Source organism: Callorhinus ursinus, unplaced genomic scaffold (assembly GCF_003265705.2).
Source record: "Callorhinus ursinus isolate GAN/ISIS: 27379988/994484 unplaced genomic scaffold, GSC_fseal_2.0 scaffold18, whole genome shotgun sequence".
NCBI classification, from domain to species: domain Eukaryota; kingdom Metazoa; phylum Chordata; class Mammalia; order Carnivora; family Otariidae; genus Callorhinus; species Callorhinus ursinus.
Genome location: NW_027397080.1, coordinates 6,063,030 through 6,083,442, shown reverse-complemented (window position 1 = coordinate 6,083,442; position 20,413 = coordinate 6,063,030). Strand labels below are relative to the sequence as shown.

At 40.1% G+C, this 20,413-nt stretch overlaps 2 protein-coding genes across 6 annotated transcripts in view; one reads left to right on the top strand and one right to left on the bottom strand.

Moving 5' to 3' along the window:
- The window catches only part of TRIT1 (tRNA isopentenyltransferase 1), a 45,999-nt gene that overhangs the window by 24,702 nt on the left and 884 nt on the right, over window positions 1-20,413 (bottom strand). The window lies entirely within an intron of this gene.
- Window positions 10,980-11,450, top strand: LOC112812144 (thymosin beta-10-like). Its single transcript, XM_073903598.1, has one exon. It carries the CDS (start codon window positions 11,035-11,037, stop codon window positions 11,167-11,169), a length of 135 nt encoding a protein of 44 aa, XP_073759699.1. The 5' UTR covers window positions 10,980-11,034; the 3' UTR covers window positions 11,170-11,450.

Below are 20,413 nucleotides of genomic sequence, written 5' to 3'. Positions count from 1 at the left end.
GCTTAAAGGATCTGTTTTATCTTCTAAAGGCAGCATGTCACTCTGTTCCATTTCCTATTCTCCCAGAGGACACCTGTGATCTGTGTACACAGAAATGACTGGATAAATAATGCTTCTCTCTGCACAAATCAGATTTTGTCAATAGTAAGGGAACTCTGACCTCTTTGTGAGGTCTGACAACTGAAATACTCTGAAAAATTACAGGTTTAACCTACTTAGCCAATTACCAACATAACTGACTTATCTCAGCAAACATTTACTGAGAGTCTACTATGTGCCAGGTACTCTGCAAGATGTTAGGCATTCAAAGATTAATAAAGGGTCCCTGTCCTCTAGGAGTCCAGGCCAGCAAGAGACACAGATACAAATACCTGTACTATAAAGAGATAAATGACATAAAAGTTTCTGAGAGACAATAAAGTTTGACTGTAACCATCTTCTTTAAATCTCATAACCACTAAACATTTAATGTTCTAGGTATTTAAGTGGGTTCTAGAAGGAAATATGCTTCTGTCTCACCTCTACTGAGAGTTTATTTCCAGACTGAAAAGGTTTTGGGAAAAGGCCATAAAACTGAAATAACCCGAACTCTCCAAACCAACAGAGCTAAAGTGCCCAGAGGTGCTAATCAAAGTGAGTGAAATTTACAACAGAGACCTGGAGGAAAACCAGCAGAATCTAGAGCTGTGCTATCAACCAGAAGTGAATTGTCCACCAGGGGACATGTGGCAATGTCTAGAAACATTTTTGGCTGTCACAATTGCAAGGGTGGAGGTGCTGCTGGTATTTAGTGGGTGGAGGTCAGGGATGCTGCTAAACATCCTACAATGCAAGGACAACTCCCCACCACCACCACCACCACACACACACACACACACAAAATTATCCGGCCCAAAAATGTCAACAGTCCTGAGGTTGAGAAACCCTAATCCAAAGAAATTCTACCTTGGAGAAACTCCCCCAAATCTTTAAGTGTACAGCTAAGGATCCACTCATGTAAGGCTCCATCACTTTATGGCTGTCACACTGTAGGGTGGTCCTACCGAGTGTGTTAATCAGCAAGATCCTGGGCACTGGGCAGATCATGGAGCTCTGAGCACAGGTTGGCTATGATTGCCCAACACTGCTGTCTACAAGCATGAGGAAAAGCTGCCCCCCAACTCGTTTGTTTTCTTTCCTTCCCCCTTTTGACTTAATTTCCTTCCCAATCCAAATTAGATACTGAAGTCCTTCAATCACTTCCTTGCCTCTATGGATTACATCTGCTTTGAAAACCACAATTACGGATTATGAATCAATACAATCCTACCTCAATACAAACCTACCTTCTCTGCTGGCTGCTACCCACTGCTCTATGGACATCTCACTCTCTGAGATCACTAATGAACCCTGACTGCCAAATATTAACACTTTTCTACTAAGCTTTCAAAACACGTTTAATGGAAAAACCAACAATCTGATACTACTCGTGTCTCTCCATAATTCATTCTCCTTTGGAGTTTCAATGGCAGCAATCTCTCTAGTTTTTCTTCCTATCTCACTGGCCCTTCCTCAGTTTCCCTACTAAAGCCAACCACTGATGTATTAGCAATATCTGTCATGGTAACAATATTGAGAAATGTCCATCTCTATGGTATCTACCTGCCATTTCTATACTATGAACTGTCTGACACTCAAGGCTTCTATAATCATTTTTGTGCTAACTCCCAAAATCCATCTACAATCTAGTTCTATATTGATGCCAGACCTGTATATTTAACTGCCTACTGGACATTTTCATCATCAATGAGAGGCATTTAATATAGTGAAGTTGTGAACAGTAAAGACTCTGGAGCCAGGTTGCCTGAATTTAAGTCCTAGCTCCACTACTTATTAGCTATGTAACCTTGGGCAAGTTATTTAACCTCTCTGTGCCTCAGATTTCTTATTTATAAAGTGAGGACCATCTTAAACCCAACCTCAAAGGGTTATGGTGAGAATTAAATGATATATGCAAAGCATATGGAATAGGGCCTGCCCTATAGGAAGCAGTCAATAAATGTTAGCTATCATTCTTATCAGCAGCATCATCACTCCAGATACCTGTAACCTGCGATGTACAAAACTGAACTCCTTATCTTTCCAGCCATACTTGAGTGAACCATGAGATAATCACACCAAAAACCTTGAAGTGGTCCTAGTATCTCTGTATCCCTCTCTCTCCCCACATTTCCAATCTCTCAACTTTTATCCATACTAGTTCCTAAAATGATCTCAAAGCTCACCATCAACATTTCACTGTCATTACACCAACTAAAGGCTTCATGATTTCCCAATGAGACTGTTCATTCCATCAGCTTCCTCATTGGTCTTCCTACCTTTACAGTATAACTCCTCCAATTTATGTCCACACTGTAGCCAGGGAGCTTTCTAAAATGAAAATCTGATCTCATCCAGTCCCAACTCTTCACCTCCTGATGAAAGTCTGCCTTGAGATCACTCCTCATTCCTACCCCATGTGTGCTTCTCCTCTGTGCCCCCACAGTACCCTGCATTTACCTTTATCACAGAAATATTTTAAAGTCACATACAGTAAGTTCTATCTCCATTAGTCTATAAGTTCCAAGGGAAGAAATTGGGTATTTTATCCCTAGCCCCAACACCTAACACAGTACCTAATGATACATGGAGTTTACTCAATAAATACTCTGTGCCTGAGGTAAAGTGCTAAATCCTATGTTAAAAATTTCATACCCTATGGAGTTATGTTGGCCTCCATTTTACCAATGAGGAAATGAAGACTTAGATATGTTAAGTAACCTGCCCAAAGTCACACAGCAAGTTAGTGGCAGAGGCAAACTTTGAATCCATGTCTTCTGACTTCATATTGTTCTTTCCCACCATGTTCCTAAAATCTCCGTTCTATACAAATCAGCTCTGTGACTTTGGGAAGTCAGATTTCTTTCCTGGAACCTCAAGTTCCTCATTTCTAACACCCCCTTTAATTCTAATAGTCCAAACTTCAGAAAAAAAAGAATCTTGGCATAGAAGGGTAAAAGGAAAAATTATTTTTTTTAAAGGATGTTGGCACTTACCAGAAAGCTGATTTTCCTTTTTGATTAAGGGAATTTCAATTTGAATTTGATTATTCAACTGAAGAGATGTGGAAAAGTAGGGAAAAGGTCAATCTCTTGCCTAACTTTTCTTTCTTAATAAAAGGATGACTTTTTAAAAATTTTATACTTAAGAAAGAATGAGTTAGTTGCAGGAGCATCATGGCAGGCAACTACTCCTTTTAGCTTTGTTTGGCAGAAGTTCAACTGCAGACATGCTGACTAAATCAGACAGATTAAGGTGCTCAGAAAGCAAGAGAACCTGTACCTGACCCGTTCAGTCAGCCTGGTGAGAGGAGTGGCTTGGAGACTGTAGTGCAGATCATGACTTTTATTCTTCCAATGGCTATCCCTATTTAAGAGAAAAGGGGGGTGTGCCTCGCTGGCTCAGTTGGTGGAGCATGCGACTCCTGATCTTGGGGTTGTAAGTTCAAGCCCCACGTACGGTGTGGAGATTACTTAAAAACAAAATCTTAAAAAAAAAGAAAAGAAGGAAAGAGGACTAGAATCTTAATAGAAGGCCATGCTTCTCAAACTGAGAGGTGCATATATAATAAGTATACTATGCATTCTTCAAAGGCATCAATCTTACTAAATGGTAAAAAGGATTTGAAACATTTTTACATCCAAATAAATATAGACAGATCAGGGCAGAGAATACAAAACTGGCACGTACTTTTAAGTTAAAGCATAAGAAACTGCAATGGAGAGCCTCTGCCATGGCTGTTTCGAGGTCCACCTGCAAGCCCTGGAGAAGCATGGACATAAGGAAATTCAGAGATCATGCACCCAGTCCGATCACCTGAAATTTTATACTTGAGAATATGGAGGCTCAGAGAGCTTCCCTGAACATATAATTAACTGGCAGCAGAGACACAACTAAAGCCTGGATGCTCTGCCCATAACAAGCTGTTTCTGCTGCCTCTTACCAGCAGAATTTTTATTCCCATTTGACTCTGGTCTGTTTGTTTGAAGTAATGAATTCTTACTAAGGTGAAATTAAATTTCAGAAACTGAGAAGACTGCTTCCATACACTGAACCCCTTCACGGTTCTGAAGAGTAAATATGATAGAAAGCTAAAAATATACACAAAGACAATGTCATGTGACTATAATGCTGGGACAGAAACAAAAGGGGACTTTTGAGAAAATAAAATTAATAATAAAGTTCCTCTCTGGGGGGTGCGTGGGTGGCTCAGTCATTAAGCGTCTGCCTTCAGCTCAGGTCATGATCCCAGGGTCCTGGGATCGAGTCCCTCATCGGGATCCCTGCTCCGTGGGAAGCCTGCTTCTCCCTCTGACCCTCCCCCTGCTTGTGTTCCCTCTCTCGCTGTGTCTCTCTCTGTCAAATAAATAAAATCTTTTAAAATAACAATAATAATAAAGTTCTTCTCTGTGGTCACTTTTACAGCCTCAAGATTGGCCCACTTTTTAGGGTTTCAGTGATATTTTATTTTAAGATCCCTATGATAGAGTATGTATTATTTGGAGGTCTATGTCCAAGTTAGGGAGAGGAGTAGAGTAAAATGGAGCCAGAATGCCTAGGTTCAAATTCTGGCCCTACTACCCAACTTCATGTTGCAGATTATTTAAGTATCTATTTTTCTTTGCCTCAGGTTTCCCAATCTATAAAATGGGGATAATAATAGCACCTACACTCCTCACTGGGTTATTCTGAAGATCAGAGTTAATATAGGTAAAATATTTAGAATAGTGGTGGCAAATGGTAAGCACTATATAAGTGCTTGATATTATCTATATTTAACTGGTGGTGGTTAAACAAGATTTTCCTTGGTTCTGGGGGAGACCTCTGGCTAGGGTTTGAAAGAAAACCACAAAATGCCAGAGCTAAAAGGAGCTTTAGACACTGTGACAGACAGACACTGTATGACCCACAAAGCCTAAAATATTTACTATCTGGACCTTAACAGAAAAAGGCTGCCCATTCCTGATCTAATCAGCTCTCCTCTCTAATACAGCCAGAGAGGACACTAAAGCCCAGAGAGGGCAGTATCTTGTCCCAGGTTATAGATACAGTGAGTTAGTGGCAAAGCTGGGACTAAAACTGTTTTCCCAGTAAATAAAACTGCCCACCAGGCTAACGAGGCTCAGTGAAGACCTCAGAATAAAGCTGTAAATCAGGAAATAACGGCACTTGAAGAGTTAGGCAAATCATCTAATTCTAATCAACAGACACTTAACTGAATACTGTAAGCCTGGGCATCAGTGGTTTTTTTAGTGCTTTCCAGGCAATTGCAGTGTGCACCTGAGAGTGAGAGCCACTGCTATAAGTACCATGCAAGGCACTAGCCAGATGTAAACCCAAAAAGGAGAGTAAGGAAACTGATGGGACAGCTGGGTAGCTCACCACCAGTACCAGCCTGAACAATGTAGAATCCCCTGTTTCCTAGGCAATTACCTATGTGTAGGGGACTGCAAGGGAAGAACAACAGGCACAGTGAGGGCAAAGGCGTCTTGGATATACCTTCATTCACACTAGAGCATCAACAATATTTTCTATTCCCATCTGTAAGTTCCCAGAGTTCAATAAATTATAAATCTATTATAACATTCTCACTTTTTAAAAACAAGCTCTAAGGGGTGGGGCGGGGGGGGGATAAATAAATAAATAAAAACAAGCTCTATGCCCAACCTGGGGCGCGAACTCACAACTCTGAGATCAAAAGTCGCACTCTCTACCAACTGAGCCAGCCAGGCATCCCTATAACATTATCTTTCCAAAAAAATGTTAAAACCAACTTGTACTTCTAAAAAGTGTACAAGAATATACAAATTTAAAACATTTATGACAGGACGCTTGGGTGGCTCAGTCAGTTAAGCATCTGCCTTCAGCTCAGGTCGTGATTCCAGGGTCCTGGGGCCAAGTCCTGCGTGGGGGTCCTTGCCCAGCTGGGAGCCTGCTTCTCCCTCTGCCTGCCTCTCTCCCTGCTTGTGCTCTCCCCACCTCTCTCTGATAAATAAATAAATAAAACCTTAAAAAAAAAGATTAAAAAATAAAACATTTATGACAAAAAAAACATACAAAAGACAAATGACCAACTGAAAAAATACTTCCAACACATGAGACTGCACAAAGGATTAAAACCTCCAATACACAAAACTCTTACAAATCAATAAACACAAAAATGAAAACCATTATATAGAAGTGGACACAACACAGGTATGATCAAGACATTCAAAAAAGAAAAACGACAAATGGCCAATGCACCCCTGACAAGAAAATTAACCTAAGAAATGAAATTAAAATGAAATCCATTTCTCATTTACCAAACTAACAACAATGAAAAGATAGGTAATACACAGAATTGCAAGGGTGAAGGAAAACAGACATACCACAGGTACAAATTTCTTGAAAACAGTCTGACAATATGCATCAAAATGCAATGTGTACCTACCCAACAACAAAAAGACAACCAACCTAATTTAAAAATGAGCAGCACAGGACCGGGCGTCTGGGTGGCTCAATTGATTAATCTTGGGGTCCTGGGATCCCCGCTCAGCGGGGAGTCTGCTTGTCTCTGCCCCCCTCCCCTGCTTGTGCATGTGTGTGCACCCGTGCTTGCGCTCTCTCTCAAATAAATAAAATCTTTAAAATCTTTAAAAAAATAAAAATGAGCACAGGACCTAAATAGGTATTTCTCCAAAGAAGATATACAAATGACCACTAGGAAAATGTAAATCAAAACTACAAAGTGATACCACTTTTACACCCAGTGGGATAGCTCTATTAAAAAAAGGGGGAGGATAACATTGGAGAAGAGGGAGAGAAACTGGTACCCTTATACATTGCTGGTGGGAATCTAAAATAGTATAGCCATTAAGTAAAACAGTTTGGCATTCCTCAAAAAGTTAGACACAATTACCATATGGCCCAGAAATTCTACTCCTATATATATACCCAAAATAAGTGAAAACAAGTGTGTACATGTTCACAGCAGCACTATTCATAACAGCCTAAAGTACTAATGCCCATCAACAGATGGGACAAATTGTGATCTATTCATACAATGGAAAATTATTCAACCATAAAAAGGAATAAAGTACCAACAACACATGCTACAAGTTTAAGTGAGAGAAGCCAGACACAAAGGTCACAGAGTCTATGATCCCATTTATATGAAATATTCAGAACAGGTAAAATCTCTAGAGACAGAAAGCAGACTGGTGACTGCCAGGGGCTTGGGGGTGGGGGGAGTAACTGCTTAGGGAAATGCAGAATAGATGCTTAATGGGTATGGGGTTTTCTTTTGGGATGGTGGAAATATTTTGGAACTAGATAGAGGTGGTGGCTGTACACCACCATGAATATACTAAATGCCACTGAATCGTTTTATTTTTAAGTAATCTCTACACCCAACATGGGCCTCAAACTTATAACCCTGAGATCAAGAGTCACATGTTCTGATTAAACCAGCCAGATGCCCCTGAATCATTCACTTTAAAATGGCTGATGTTGGGCCCTGGGTGGCTCAGTTGGTTAAGCGACTGCCTTCGGCTCAGGTCATGATCCCAGGGTCCTGGGATCGAGTCCCACATCAGGCTCCCCCTGCTCTGCAGGGAGCCTGCTTCTCCCTCTGCCTCTGCCTGCCACTCCCCCTGCTTGTGCTCTCTAATAAATAAATAAAATCTTAAAAAAAAATAAAAATAAAATGGCTGATGTTGGGGCACCTAGGTGGCTCAGTCAGTTAAGCATCTGCCTTCAGCTCAGGTCATGATCCCAGGGTCCTGGGATCAGCCCCGCATGGGGGTCTCTGCTCAACAGGGAGCCTGCTTCTCCTCTCCCTCTGTCTGCCGCTCTGCCTACTTGTGCTCACTCTCTATCAAATCAATAAATAAAATCTTTAGAAAAATAAAAAAATAAAAAATAAAATAAAATGGCTGATGTTATGTGAATTTCACCTCAATAAGAAAAATAATGTAAGTATAACCTCTAATAATCTTAGAAAATTGGAAGAAGGCCGGGGAGAGAAAGATAATGTGTGCATCTTCTCATCCAGTATTCCCATTCTAGGAATTTATCCTAAAGAGAGAATCACACTGTCCAAAAAGATGTGTGAAGATGTTCATCTCAGCATCATTTATTATAGCAAAAAACAACCCTCTAAATGTCCTTTAGTAGAAACCTAGCTAATTACAATACACCTATAAAATAGGCTACACAGAGATTAAAAACAACAAGTAGAAAGTTGGAGAGCTTACACTATCCAATTTCAAGACTTATTATAAAGCCACAGTAATCAAGATAATGCAATATTGGCAAAAGAATAGACACATAGATCAATGGAACAGAATGTAGCCCAGAAACAGACCTGCACAAATATAAACCAGCTTTTGACAAAAGTACAAAGGCAATTTAATGGAGAAAGGATAGCCTTTCAAAAAGTGCTGGCACAACTGGACATCCATAATATCCCACACTTTATACAAAAATTTTTTCAAAATAGCTCACAGACCTAAATGTAAAATGCAAAACTATAAAACTTTTCTTTTTTAAATAAAACTTCTTTAAAAAAATGGTGAGAAAATCTGCATCACTTTGGGTTTGGCAATTTTAGGATAGGAAATCAAAGATACAATCCATTTAAAAAAAAGATAAATTGGACTTTATGAAAAATTTAAAACTTCTGTTCTGTGAAAGACATTGTGAAGAAAATGAAAAAATAAGCCACAAAGTAGGAGAAAATATGTGCAAATAACATATCTGATAAAGGATTTGTACCCAGGATATATAAAGAACTCTTAAAAGTCAGTAAGACAAACAGACCCCCAAAAGATCTGACACACTTTAGATACACAGATGGCAAATAAGCATATGAAAAGATGCTCAACATCATTAGCCTTTAGGGAAATGTAAATTGACCACCATGAGATACCAGTACACGACTATTAGAATTGCTAAAATTAAAAAACAAAAACAAAAACAAATCCTGGAGAGAATACAGAAGAACAGAAATTCTTATTCACTGCTGGGTGGAATGCAAAATGGCATAGCCATTTTGGAAAAAACTTTATAATTTTTAAAGTTAAACCACTGGCACACGAATGTCTGTAATAGCACAAAGTAAGTGCTAAAAACTAGAAACCCAGATGTCCTCTCAAAGGTGAATGGACATACTAGGGTACATCCATACAATGGAATTGCACTCAGCAATAAAGAGTAATGGGCTCATGCAACAACATGGGAGAAAATTTAAAATGTACTTTGCGGGGCGTCTGGGTGGCTCAGTCGGTTGGGCATCTGCCTTTGGCTCAGGTCATGATCCCAGGGTCCTGGGATCAAGTCCTGCAACAGGCTCCTTGCTCAGCAGGGAGCCTGCTTCTCCCTCTCCCTCTGCCTGCGGCTCCCCGGCTTGTGCTCTCTCTCTGTGTCAAATAAATAAATAAAATCTTTAAAAATAATAATAAAAATAAATAATAATAAAATGTACTCTGCTAAGGGAAAAAGTCACTTAGGCTGCATATTGTATGACTCCAAGTACATTACACTCTGGAAAAGGCAAAACCATGGGGATAGAAAACAAATAAGTGGTTGCTGAAAGTTGAGGTAGGTGGAAGAGCTGACTACAGAGGCCATGCAAGGCAATTTTTAGAGTGATGGAACTATTCAGGATGGTACTGTAAAGGTGGATACCTGACTGTATTGGTCAAAACCAATAAAACTGTACTCAACAAAGAATGCACTTTACTGTAGGCAATTCTTAAAAAAACAACCAGAATGTCTGGGGAACCCAGGATAGAATGCCGATTGCAACAAATGAATCTACCTGTATTACAAATGTATAGCATAACCTCACTGAAGGACAGTGGAAGGGAAAAAAAGGAGCTTACTTATGTAACTGTGTAAAACATCGTTATGACTCGATACTATAAGGCTAAAATGAACAAAAAGAACTGCACACAAACATCATACCTAATTGGTAAATTTGTTTCTCACATAAGTAACTACTGAAACTATTATACAGGTTGTACAAATCGGTAAATATGTTATAGACAATGAGAACCGAATTTCTTACGCTCTGAGAAAGAAGTCACAAATAGGCAAGGAGAGGAACACTACTACAATGAACCTTGTGGTGCCAGAGTAGAGTCAGAGATATCCGTATAAACCCATGTTTATTTTCATATATATGCAGATACAAAGACATAGATATTTGTGTATACATGGAATAGTGTACATATATATGTTTCCTAGCTTAAATCTCCTCCCCTTCAATGTGGGCTGAACTTAGCAACTCATTTCTAACAAACAGAGTACAATAAGGGACTGCACAGTGGCAAAATTTGGCAGATACATCCCAAACTAAATGATCAAGGTTAACATCACCAGAAATAAGTCATATTGCCATCATACGCTGATACAATGTAATGAGAAGGGTACTTCACCTCTGCGGTATGCTTTCCCAAAATCTGTAATGCTAGTGTCATCATGAGAAACCATCAGACAAATCCAAATTGAGAAGCATTCTACAGAAGAGCTGACCAGTAGTACCCTTCAAAAGTATCAAAGTCACAGACTGGAAGAACCTGAGTAACTATTACAGATTGGAGGAGCCGAAGGAGACATGATGACTAAAGGCAATGTGGGACCCTAGATGGGATCCCAAAAACAGAAGATATTAGCAGAGGGTGGGGGGATGGGTTAGTCTGGTGATGGGTATTAAAGAGGGCACAGTCTGCGTGGAGCACTGGGTGTTATGCACAAACAACGAATCATGGAACACTACATCAAGAACTAATGATGTAAAGTGTGGTAATTAACATAATAGAAAATTTTTAAAAAAGAAGGTATTAGCAGAAAAACTGGTGAAATCCAAATAAAGTCTAAGTTAACAGTACTACAACTGGTCTCTTGCTGCAGCAATGCGAGTGGGAGCACCAGGCGCTGGGCTCGGAGCAGAACTCCACGGATCACTTTAAGAAAATGGCAGACAAGCCGGACATGGGGGAAATCGCCAGCTTCGATAAGGCCAAGCTGAAGGAAACGGAGACGCAGGAGAAGAACACCCTACCAACCAAAGAGACCATTGAGCAGGAGAAGCGGAGTGACATTTCCTAAGAACCTAGAGGATTCCCCACCCCCGTCATCTTCAAGACACCCCAGTCGTGACGTGGAGGAAGAAGAGCCACCTGTAAGATGGACACGAGCAACAAGCCACACTGGGAACCCGGGCACTCTGTGCCGACGCCACCGGCCTGCAGGTCTCTGAGGGGACCCCCCCCAATCGGACTGCCAAATTCTCCGGTTTGCCCTGGGATATTATAGCAAATTATTTGTATGTTTAATGAAAATAAAACACACCTCGTGGCAAAAAAAAAAAGTACTACAACTATGTCAATTTCTTAATTTTGGAAATGTACCAAGATGATATAAGATGCTAATTGTAGGAGAAGTTGGGTAAAGGGTATATAAGAACCCTGTGCACTATCTTTGAAACTCTTGTGTAAATCTACAATTACTTCAAAATTTAACAAACAAGAATAATGTAGAACAGAGTTTCTTTTTTTTTTAATTTTTTTTTAATTTGAATTATTCGTTATAATGATTTTCAGTGCCTTAAGGAAGATTTTAACTTTTTTTTTTTAAAGATTTTTTATTTATTTATTTGAGAGAGAGAGAATGAGAGATAGAGAGCATGAGAGGGAAGAGGGTCAGAGGGAGAAGCAGACTCCCCGCCGAGCAGGAAGCCCGATGCGGGACTCGATCCCGGGACTCCAGGATCATGACCTGAGCCGAAGGCAGTCGCTTAACCAACTGAGCCACCCAGGCGCCCCTAGAACAGAGTTTCTTAACCTTGGTACAATATACTGATATTTTGGGCCAGATAATTCTTTGTCATGAGGAGCTGTTTTATGCATAGTAGGATCTTTAGCAGCACTCCTGGTCTCTACCCACTAGATGTCAGGAACCCACCTCCCCAGTTGTTACAACCAAAAATGTCTCCAAAAATTGCAAATGTCCCGGGGGGGGGAACAAAATGACCCCAGATTGAGAACACTGATGTACAGTAACATACATTAACACATAAAGATATACACAACATATTGGGGGGGAGGGGCAAGCAGGATACAGAAGAATATGGAATGTACGAGTCAATTTATGTAAAAACATATACACATGGATGAACCTTGAGGACATTATGCTAAGTGAAATAAGCCAGTCACAAAAGAGACAGATATTTTTGATTCCACTTATGTGAATTATGTGTTTTTATGTACTTAAAAACAGTCAAAATCATAGACATAGAAAGTAGAATGGTGGTTACCAAGGGCTAGGAGAAAGGAGGAATGGGGAGGTATTGTTTAATGAGTAGAGTTTCAGTTTTACAAGATGAAAAGAGTTACGGAGATAGATGATGATGATGGTTACACAGCATTATGAATGTATTTAATACCACTGAGCTGTACACTTAAAAATGGTTAAGATGGAGGTGCCTGGCCGACTTAGTTGGTACAGCATGTGACTCCTGATCTCAGGGTCAGAATTTGAGCCTATCATTGGGCATAGAATTTACTTAAAAAAAAAAAAAAAGGTTAAGGTGGTAAATTTTATGTGTATTTTACCACAATAAATAAATCGGGGGGAAAAAAACACATAAACACATGTGCATAAATACACAGACAAATAACTGAAATGATGTGCACCAACGTATTAAAATGGTTACCTCTGGATGCTAAGAGGTAATATGGTGATATTTCCTTTGTACTTTTCTGTGTTAATTTGGATTTTTTTCAGGAAGCATGTCTCTTTTTTCTAAATACAAAAAGGCTTTGTTCTCCATCATTTTTTCTCATAATACTTCCAGTTCAATAACCAAAATCCTACTGATTCTGTCTCCAAAATGTCAAAATGGTTACCTCTTCTCCCCAGCCACAGTCCAATGCCAGCCCCTCTCATCCAGGCTAATGTAACCGAATCCTAAGCTGTTTATCCCTCTCTAACCCACTCTCCACTTAGCCATCAGAGTTACCCAATGAAACAGATTTACTATCACTTCCATGTTTAAAACCCCACACCTCCTGGCATTTGCCTTTCAAGGGCCTCTACAATTTGTTCATGGGGTCCTATATTTTTAGTTTCACCTCCTACTAGTGTCCTTCAAGTATCTTCTATGCCAGATAATTGTTGGTCACTCCTTGAAAACAGACCATACACTTTTATTCTTCCTTTATTTTGCTCATGCTGTTCTTTTGTCAGGAACAGTCTTCCTCCTCTGCCCGATAAAATGTATACTGTGGTAGAGAGGAAAAGAATGGGTTGTAGGGGGCGCCTTGGTGGCTCAGTCGGTTAGGCGGCTGCCTTAGGCTCAGGTCATGATCTCGGGGTCCTGAGACTGAGCCCCACGTCGGGCTCCCTGCTCAGCAGGGAGTCTGCTTCTCCCTCTGCCTCTGCTGCTCCTCCTGCTTGTGCGCTCTTGCTTGTATGCTCTCTCTCAAATAAATGGATAAAATCCTAAAAAAAAAAAAAAAAGAATGGGATAGAGGATGGATAAATAAGAAGAGGTGGAGGAAAAAACATAGAAAAGCACAGAGATGAGGGTTCAAGAAAGTAATTTTCTGTAGGGCTGAGATAATAATGGTGCCTACCTCACGAGGCTGTGGTGAGGAGATTAAATGAGATAATATATGTCAAATTTTTAGAACATTACCTGGCATATATATTATTATTGTTTTCTACATTGTGATGATGATGATGATGATGATGATGATGATTCATGGTATTGTGGTAAGACCTTGAACTCTGAATGACACAATGAGGAAGGAGCAGTGAAGCTCTAGCTCAGAACCAGGGTCCCAAAGGTAAGCAAGGAAGCAAACAGGACCCTAGTCTTACTCAAATTTATCTGAAGAATTCAAACTACAAGAAATCAAAACCAACTTGGTTAAGCCACACACAAGAACATAAAAATCACATAGGTGAATTCCTATTTACCCCAAATAACTTTTACCCCTTGAATATATATTCCTTTTGAAGAGCTGTTTCAACGCCCTGCCCCAGGCACTGAAGCATCAGGGCAGCACTTCATCCTCACAGATGGGAACCTGCAGGTCCCATCTGTGCTCTCCTATGGTTTCTCATTTGGCCAGTGGTAACTTCTCTTTCCTTACGTAACATAGGATGTTTGATTCCAGAGTTCTTCCCATAGCTGCAAAAAAGTGAATATACAGTATATGAACAACCCACCCAGGTTTAATACTGTACGCAAAGGAAAACTAAACTCAGTCACAATGGAGGTGATCTAAGGGATCTAGAAACTCATTCAGATTTTTTAGATGAGTCAAAAATTTTGAGATTTCCTTCTTAGCTTCTTGTCAGGCTCGTTTTTTTTTTTTTTTTAAAGACCGCCTCTGTCAGTCGTGGCAAACAGCCTCCAAGATAGCTCCCATCTCTCCTGGTTAACAGGTTTTTGTGACTTTTATTTCATGTCCTACTAAGCCACTGTGGTCCACTCTCCCATCTCTCTTTCATAGCCCTCCCCCATGTATCCCAGATCTTCCTTGAGCACTATCAGACAAACAGTCCTTTGGTTAAAAAAAAAAAAAAAAATACTGCCCCTAAATTATGTCCCGAAGCAAACAAAAAGAACACAGAACTCCGCATCTATTAGATGACACATAGCCTGCTCACTAGTCAGACTGCCAAAAATCATTTGCTTCTCCTCTTGTAGGTTTAGACAAACACAAAGGGAACTGTGCTCCTATGTATGACTACTGCTTCTCCACAGGACTTGAAGAACTAAGGCATTAGAGATACTTCCTCTCTATAAACCCAAATAGAACACTTTGTTTATTTTTCTCTTGGCATATAGTTGGCAGTCTGTATTTCCAGGCAGTCACTGTACATCTTTTGGCAAGTGCCTTCACGTTTCTCAGTACAATGTTTCATCCAGTGACTGAAGGCAATGCATTGTACCTTGAATTTACATGCCAAGAAAAAGACTCAGACTGAAAGGAAGACCTTCAGTATCATCTTCCTGCAATATATCAGACACTACACAGGAGTCAGAAGACCCAGATCCAATTCCCAGGTGTACCAGTGTCTTGCACTGCGATCTCTAGTGTGCTCTTTAATATTCTGGGCCTCAGTTTTTCCATCCTGGAAAACAGGGATTGCATTACCTGTCCCTCCTTAAATGTAGACTCTTACTGCTGACTAACAATATTTAGTTTCTATAATTTGTGAAATTGGGGTTTGGAAAACTCAGGAAATTAAGCACAAATATTGTTTCTCATTTTTGTCACACCTGCCACGCAGAAATCCAAAGTAGAGGCCAGCAGGAGTCCCTAAGCAAGTAGTTCCTCAGAGAGTGTTTCTGATGTCCCACTCAACAAATTAAGTACGTGAGAATGGGAAGCAAGAAGCCAGGCAGGACCTTCAGATGCTACATGGCTAAAGAGGTAAGTCATTATCAGGCTCCATGACAATATTATCACGCTAGATATACCATCCTTAACATTCCATTGTGCTTTTCCCTCAAAGACTTAAATACCTCAATACTTAAAGCACTTACTTATTCAATGTTTACAAAAATAATTACTTTCCCTGGATGGGAACTGCCCCAACAGGGATCACCCTAACAGTTAAGGTAGGACAAAGGGATGGCCCTACAGTTAAGGTAGGACAAAGGGATGACAAGATAAGTATGAGGTGCAAGACAATTTAAGTTCTAAGACAATATTTTGCAATCCTTTTTGAATTACTAGTACACTTATGAAATGCAAAATTCTGGACATCATTCCAAAAGGGATTATTAAAATGCAAATATTTGTTTTTTAAAAGATCAACTTGGAACCTTAAAAGAATTTTCTAATTATCACACTTTCCATTTGGTCACCCTTTGGTCTGTGTGGCTGTACAACAAAGTTTACTGCTCCATCTAGGCTCTCCACAAGGGCAAGTTTCCCCTTGGTTTCAGCAAACATTCTCTCCAGGTATCATTAAATTACTGACATTAAATTATATCTCTTAGTTGCAGCAAGTTTTATCCCCTTAAGCAACACATCATGTGGCCACCACTAAGCTCAACACTCCACTGGACAGACATCACTACAAATTCACACTATCACAATATGAATTCTAAAATACATTTTAAATCCTGATCAAAATGTAGCACACTCCTGGGAAAGAAAAGTGGCACACAAGTTAAGAAATATTCTCTAATGACTGAGCACTACTGCTCCTGCCTCATCTAAAGGGTATGGCTTTGTGTGGACAAGGCAGCGGGCATGGAAAGTAAACACCTATGTTCAAGTCCAGGTTTGCTACTTACTCTAAGACCTTACTGCAAAGCCTGCTTCCTTGACCTGTGAAATGACAATATCTACCTTACAAGGTTATAGTGAGAATAAAAAGGAACTCTAAGTATTTTATAAACAAATTTGCTATACAAATTTATTATCATTCTGCCTGTGTACTTATTTGAAATTGAAAATGTTCTTTCAAGGAGCTGGTAATTCAACATTAAGAACGTCATTTTTTTTTTAAGAATGTCATTTTGTACACCTGAAACTAATGTAACATGTGTATCAACTATACTTCAATTCTTTTTTTAAATGTCATTTTGTTCACATGCTTACCAAAAATTTTGAGTCAACATCAAGTCACTGAAAAGTACCATCCCCCTCCTCTGGGTAAAAAACAAGGGGAACAGGTAACAGGGGCATGTAAGCAAAAGAAGAAATGAAGAACTGTGTATAGCCACGTAAATGGGGCAGAGATACTTTATATCATTATTTGGACTGAAAAGTAAAATCAAAGGTCCAAGTCTTCCAATGGGGACCAAGAGGAAATGTTACAAATATCCATGATATAATCAAAACTAAATACAACCTATAGCCAGTTCAGAAAGCTCAATAATCTTCAAGTGTTTTCATACATTAATTAACCCTCATGGCATCCCTAGGATGAAAGAAATTTAAGTCTCATATCCTACTTATATAACCACAGGAAAAATCTGAATGGATCAAGATGTGCCGTTTTAAGACACATGAAAGTGTTCAACATCACTTGGCATCAGGGAAATACAAATCAAAATCTCAATGAGATACCACCTCACACCAGTGAGAATGGCTAAAATTAGCAAATCAGGAAACAACAGATGTTGGCGAGGATGCGGAGAAAGGGGAACCCTCCTACACTATTGGTGGGAATGCAAGCTGGTGCAGCCACTCTGGAAAATAGTATGGAGGTTCCTCAAAAAGTTGAAAATAGAGCTACCCCATGACCCAGCAATTGCATTACTGGGTATTTACCCCAAAGATACAAATGTAGTGATCCAAAGGGGTACGTGCACCCCAATATTTATAGCAGCAATGTCCACAATAGCCAAACTATGGAAAGAGCCAAGATGTCCAACAACAGATGAATGGATAAAGAAGATGTGGTGTATATATATATACAATGGAATATTATGCAGCCATCAAAAAACAAACAAAAAAAAACAACCACAAAATCTTGCCATTTGCAACGACGTGGATGGAACTACAGGGTATTATGCTAAGTGAAATAAGTCAATCAGAGAAAGACAAGTATCATATGATCTCACTGATATGAGGAATTTAAGAAACAAGACAGAGGAGCATGTGGGAAGGGAGGAAAAAATGAAACAAGATGAAACCAGAGAGGAAGACAAACCATAAGAGACTCTTAATCTCAGGAAACAAACTGAGGGTTGCTGGAGTGGTGGGGGGTGGGAGGGATGGGGTGGCTGGGTGATGGACATTGGTGAGGGTATGTGCTATGGTGAGCGCTGTGAATTGTCTAAGACTGATGAATCACAGACCTGTACCTCTGAAACAAATATATTTTATGTTAAAAAAAAAAAGATAGTAGGAAGGGAAAAATGAAGGGCGGGAAATCGGAGGGGAAGACAAACCATGAGAGATTATGGACTCTGAGAAACAAACTGAGGGTTTTGGTGGGGGGGTGGCGGCTGGTGATGGGTATTAAGGAGGGCACATATTGCATGGAGCACTGGGTGTTATATGCAAACAATGAATCATGGAACACTACATCAAAAACTAATGATGAATGTATTGTGACTAACATAATAAAATAAAATTTTAAAAAAAGATGCGCCATTTTAATAAGGCAAGTCAACAAATATTTCATCAAATATTAAGGGTCTACCATATCATCAGCACAATACGAGGCACACTGACATGACCTATTTTACACCCAAAAAGACCTCTGGCAACCTCAACCTTATGGTACACAGCCATGAGTAAAGAAACACTTCTGAGAAATGGATAATAGCTATTACAGAGCTATATACAACACTCATGGCCAGAACCCACTAAGTTACTTAAAAATAGATGTAAAATTGGGGCGCCTGGGTGTCTCAGTCAGTTAAGCATCTCCCTTCAGCTCAGGTCATGATCCCAGGGTCCTGGGATGGGGCCCCATGTCAGGCCTTCTGCTCAGTGGGAGTCTGCTTTGCCCTCTCCCTTTGCCCCTCCCCCTGCTCATGCTGGTGCGCTCTCTCTCAAATAAATAAATAAAACCTAAAAAAAAAAAAAAAAGATGTAAAATTAAGATGATTTACTGGGAACATTCCCCTGACAAAGACTATGTTTACTATATGAGAAAGATGGGGAACAGGGAACAGTGGTGTGTTATTTTTAATGGGATGATCAGAGAAGGCCTCAGTAAGGTGACATCTTAGTAAAGACGTGAATGAAGAGAGAAAGCAAGCCACACGGTTAAATAGAGGAAGAAGTGCCACCAGGCAGAGGCTAATAAATACAAGAGTCCTGAAGTGGGGTCATACCTGCCGCACTCTCCACCCACCCATAGACTTTCCCCTTGGATGTCCTGTTGCTACTCCCCCTGTGCCCTGCCAAATCTTCCTGACTTCAGGCTCACCATACTCTCCCAGGCATACAAACCTGAATCCTGAGTCATATTATGTGCATTCTTCTTCTTTCAGCAATCAGTGACCAACTCACTTTAACATGATAATACCTTCAAAAATGTTACACCTTGGGGCGCCTGAGTGGTTCAGTCAGTTAAGCCTCCGACTCTTGATTTCATCTCAGATCATTATCTCAGGGTCCCGGGATCAAGCCCCATGGTGGGCTCTGCACTCAGAAAGGAATCTGCTTGAGATGCTCTCCCTCTCCCTCTACCCTCCCCTGGCTCGCTCAAGCACACTCTCTCTCAAATAAATATATCTTTTAAAAAAAAAGTTACATCTTTCCTTTCCCCTGCATTCCTAACACCCACCCCCAAATCCAATTCATCATGCATACTGTTCACAAACGAACGCTTCTTACACATTGCCTTCGTCATGCTACTCATTCCCCATTCCATCCACAGTATCTGCAATACCTAATGAACATTCTCCTTTCATTGTCCTACATACACACTATGCCCAGTTCACCTTCTAAATCTTCATTCACGTTCCTTCTTTGACATACCTTTTCTTCTTTCTTATCTATCCAAACTTCACCTTTCAAGTCCCTTAGAGCTTTCCATGACTATCCCAGTCTTCATTGATTTCTCCCTTCTCAGGAATTGTACGGTTTAGTATAAAATCTAACACTTGTAGTTTCTCTCCTTCCTACCCCATCCACCTTGCAAAGAGCATCATTAATATTACAGTTCAAACACCAACTGCTTTATTTCATGTTTAGCTGGACTAAAACTCCCTGAGGGCAGGGATTATGACTTTCTCTCTCCAAAAGGGCCTTGGAGAAAATAGCACCTATCATATTTTTAGCACTATGTGCCATACATTGTATTAAGTGCTTTACATACTTTATCACGTCAATCATCACAATTATGTTGTGTTATTGATATTCTTCTTCCTATTTTACAGAAGAAACAAAGGCACAAAGAGGTCAGGCTGAAGTCACACATCTTAGAAGACAGGGCTGGGATTTGAGGTAAAGTCTTCTCTCGAAGCTGACACAAAATAGAGGTTGCAAACCAACACTTGTTGATTATACGAATCATTTCATGTGTGTTGATGGTCATGTCACTCCAAACGAACTAATAAAGGTAGAAACCATGCCCAGAGGTTTATGGGGTGCAACAGTGAGAAGGAATGCTCTTCCTTGCTGAGTACCCATCAGGTAGATGCCAGACTCAGTGCCTCATTTACTCTGTAAAAACTCATTAACTGAAAATTATCTTCAATAAATAGTGTTTATAATTCCTCCATCACAGATTTACCCAAAATGTCACCCACTCTCAACCCGAGCCCAAATGCACCCAGGTGCCAGGTGTATTACACTCCTCGGCTTCCCTCTAACTCAAGGAAGAGGACAAAGCCTCCTGACTCCCATCAGCCAGTAGGGAG

Bases quoted from the DNA above. Each gene is read 5' to 3' on its own strand.
- LOC112812144 (XM_073903598.1), top strand. From the start codon at position 11,035: ATGGCAGACAAGCCGGACATGGGGGAAATCGCCAGCTTCGATAAGGCC.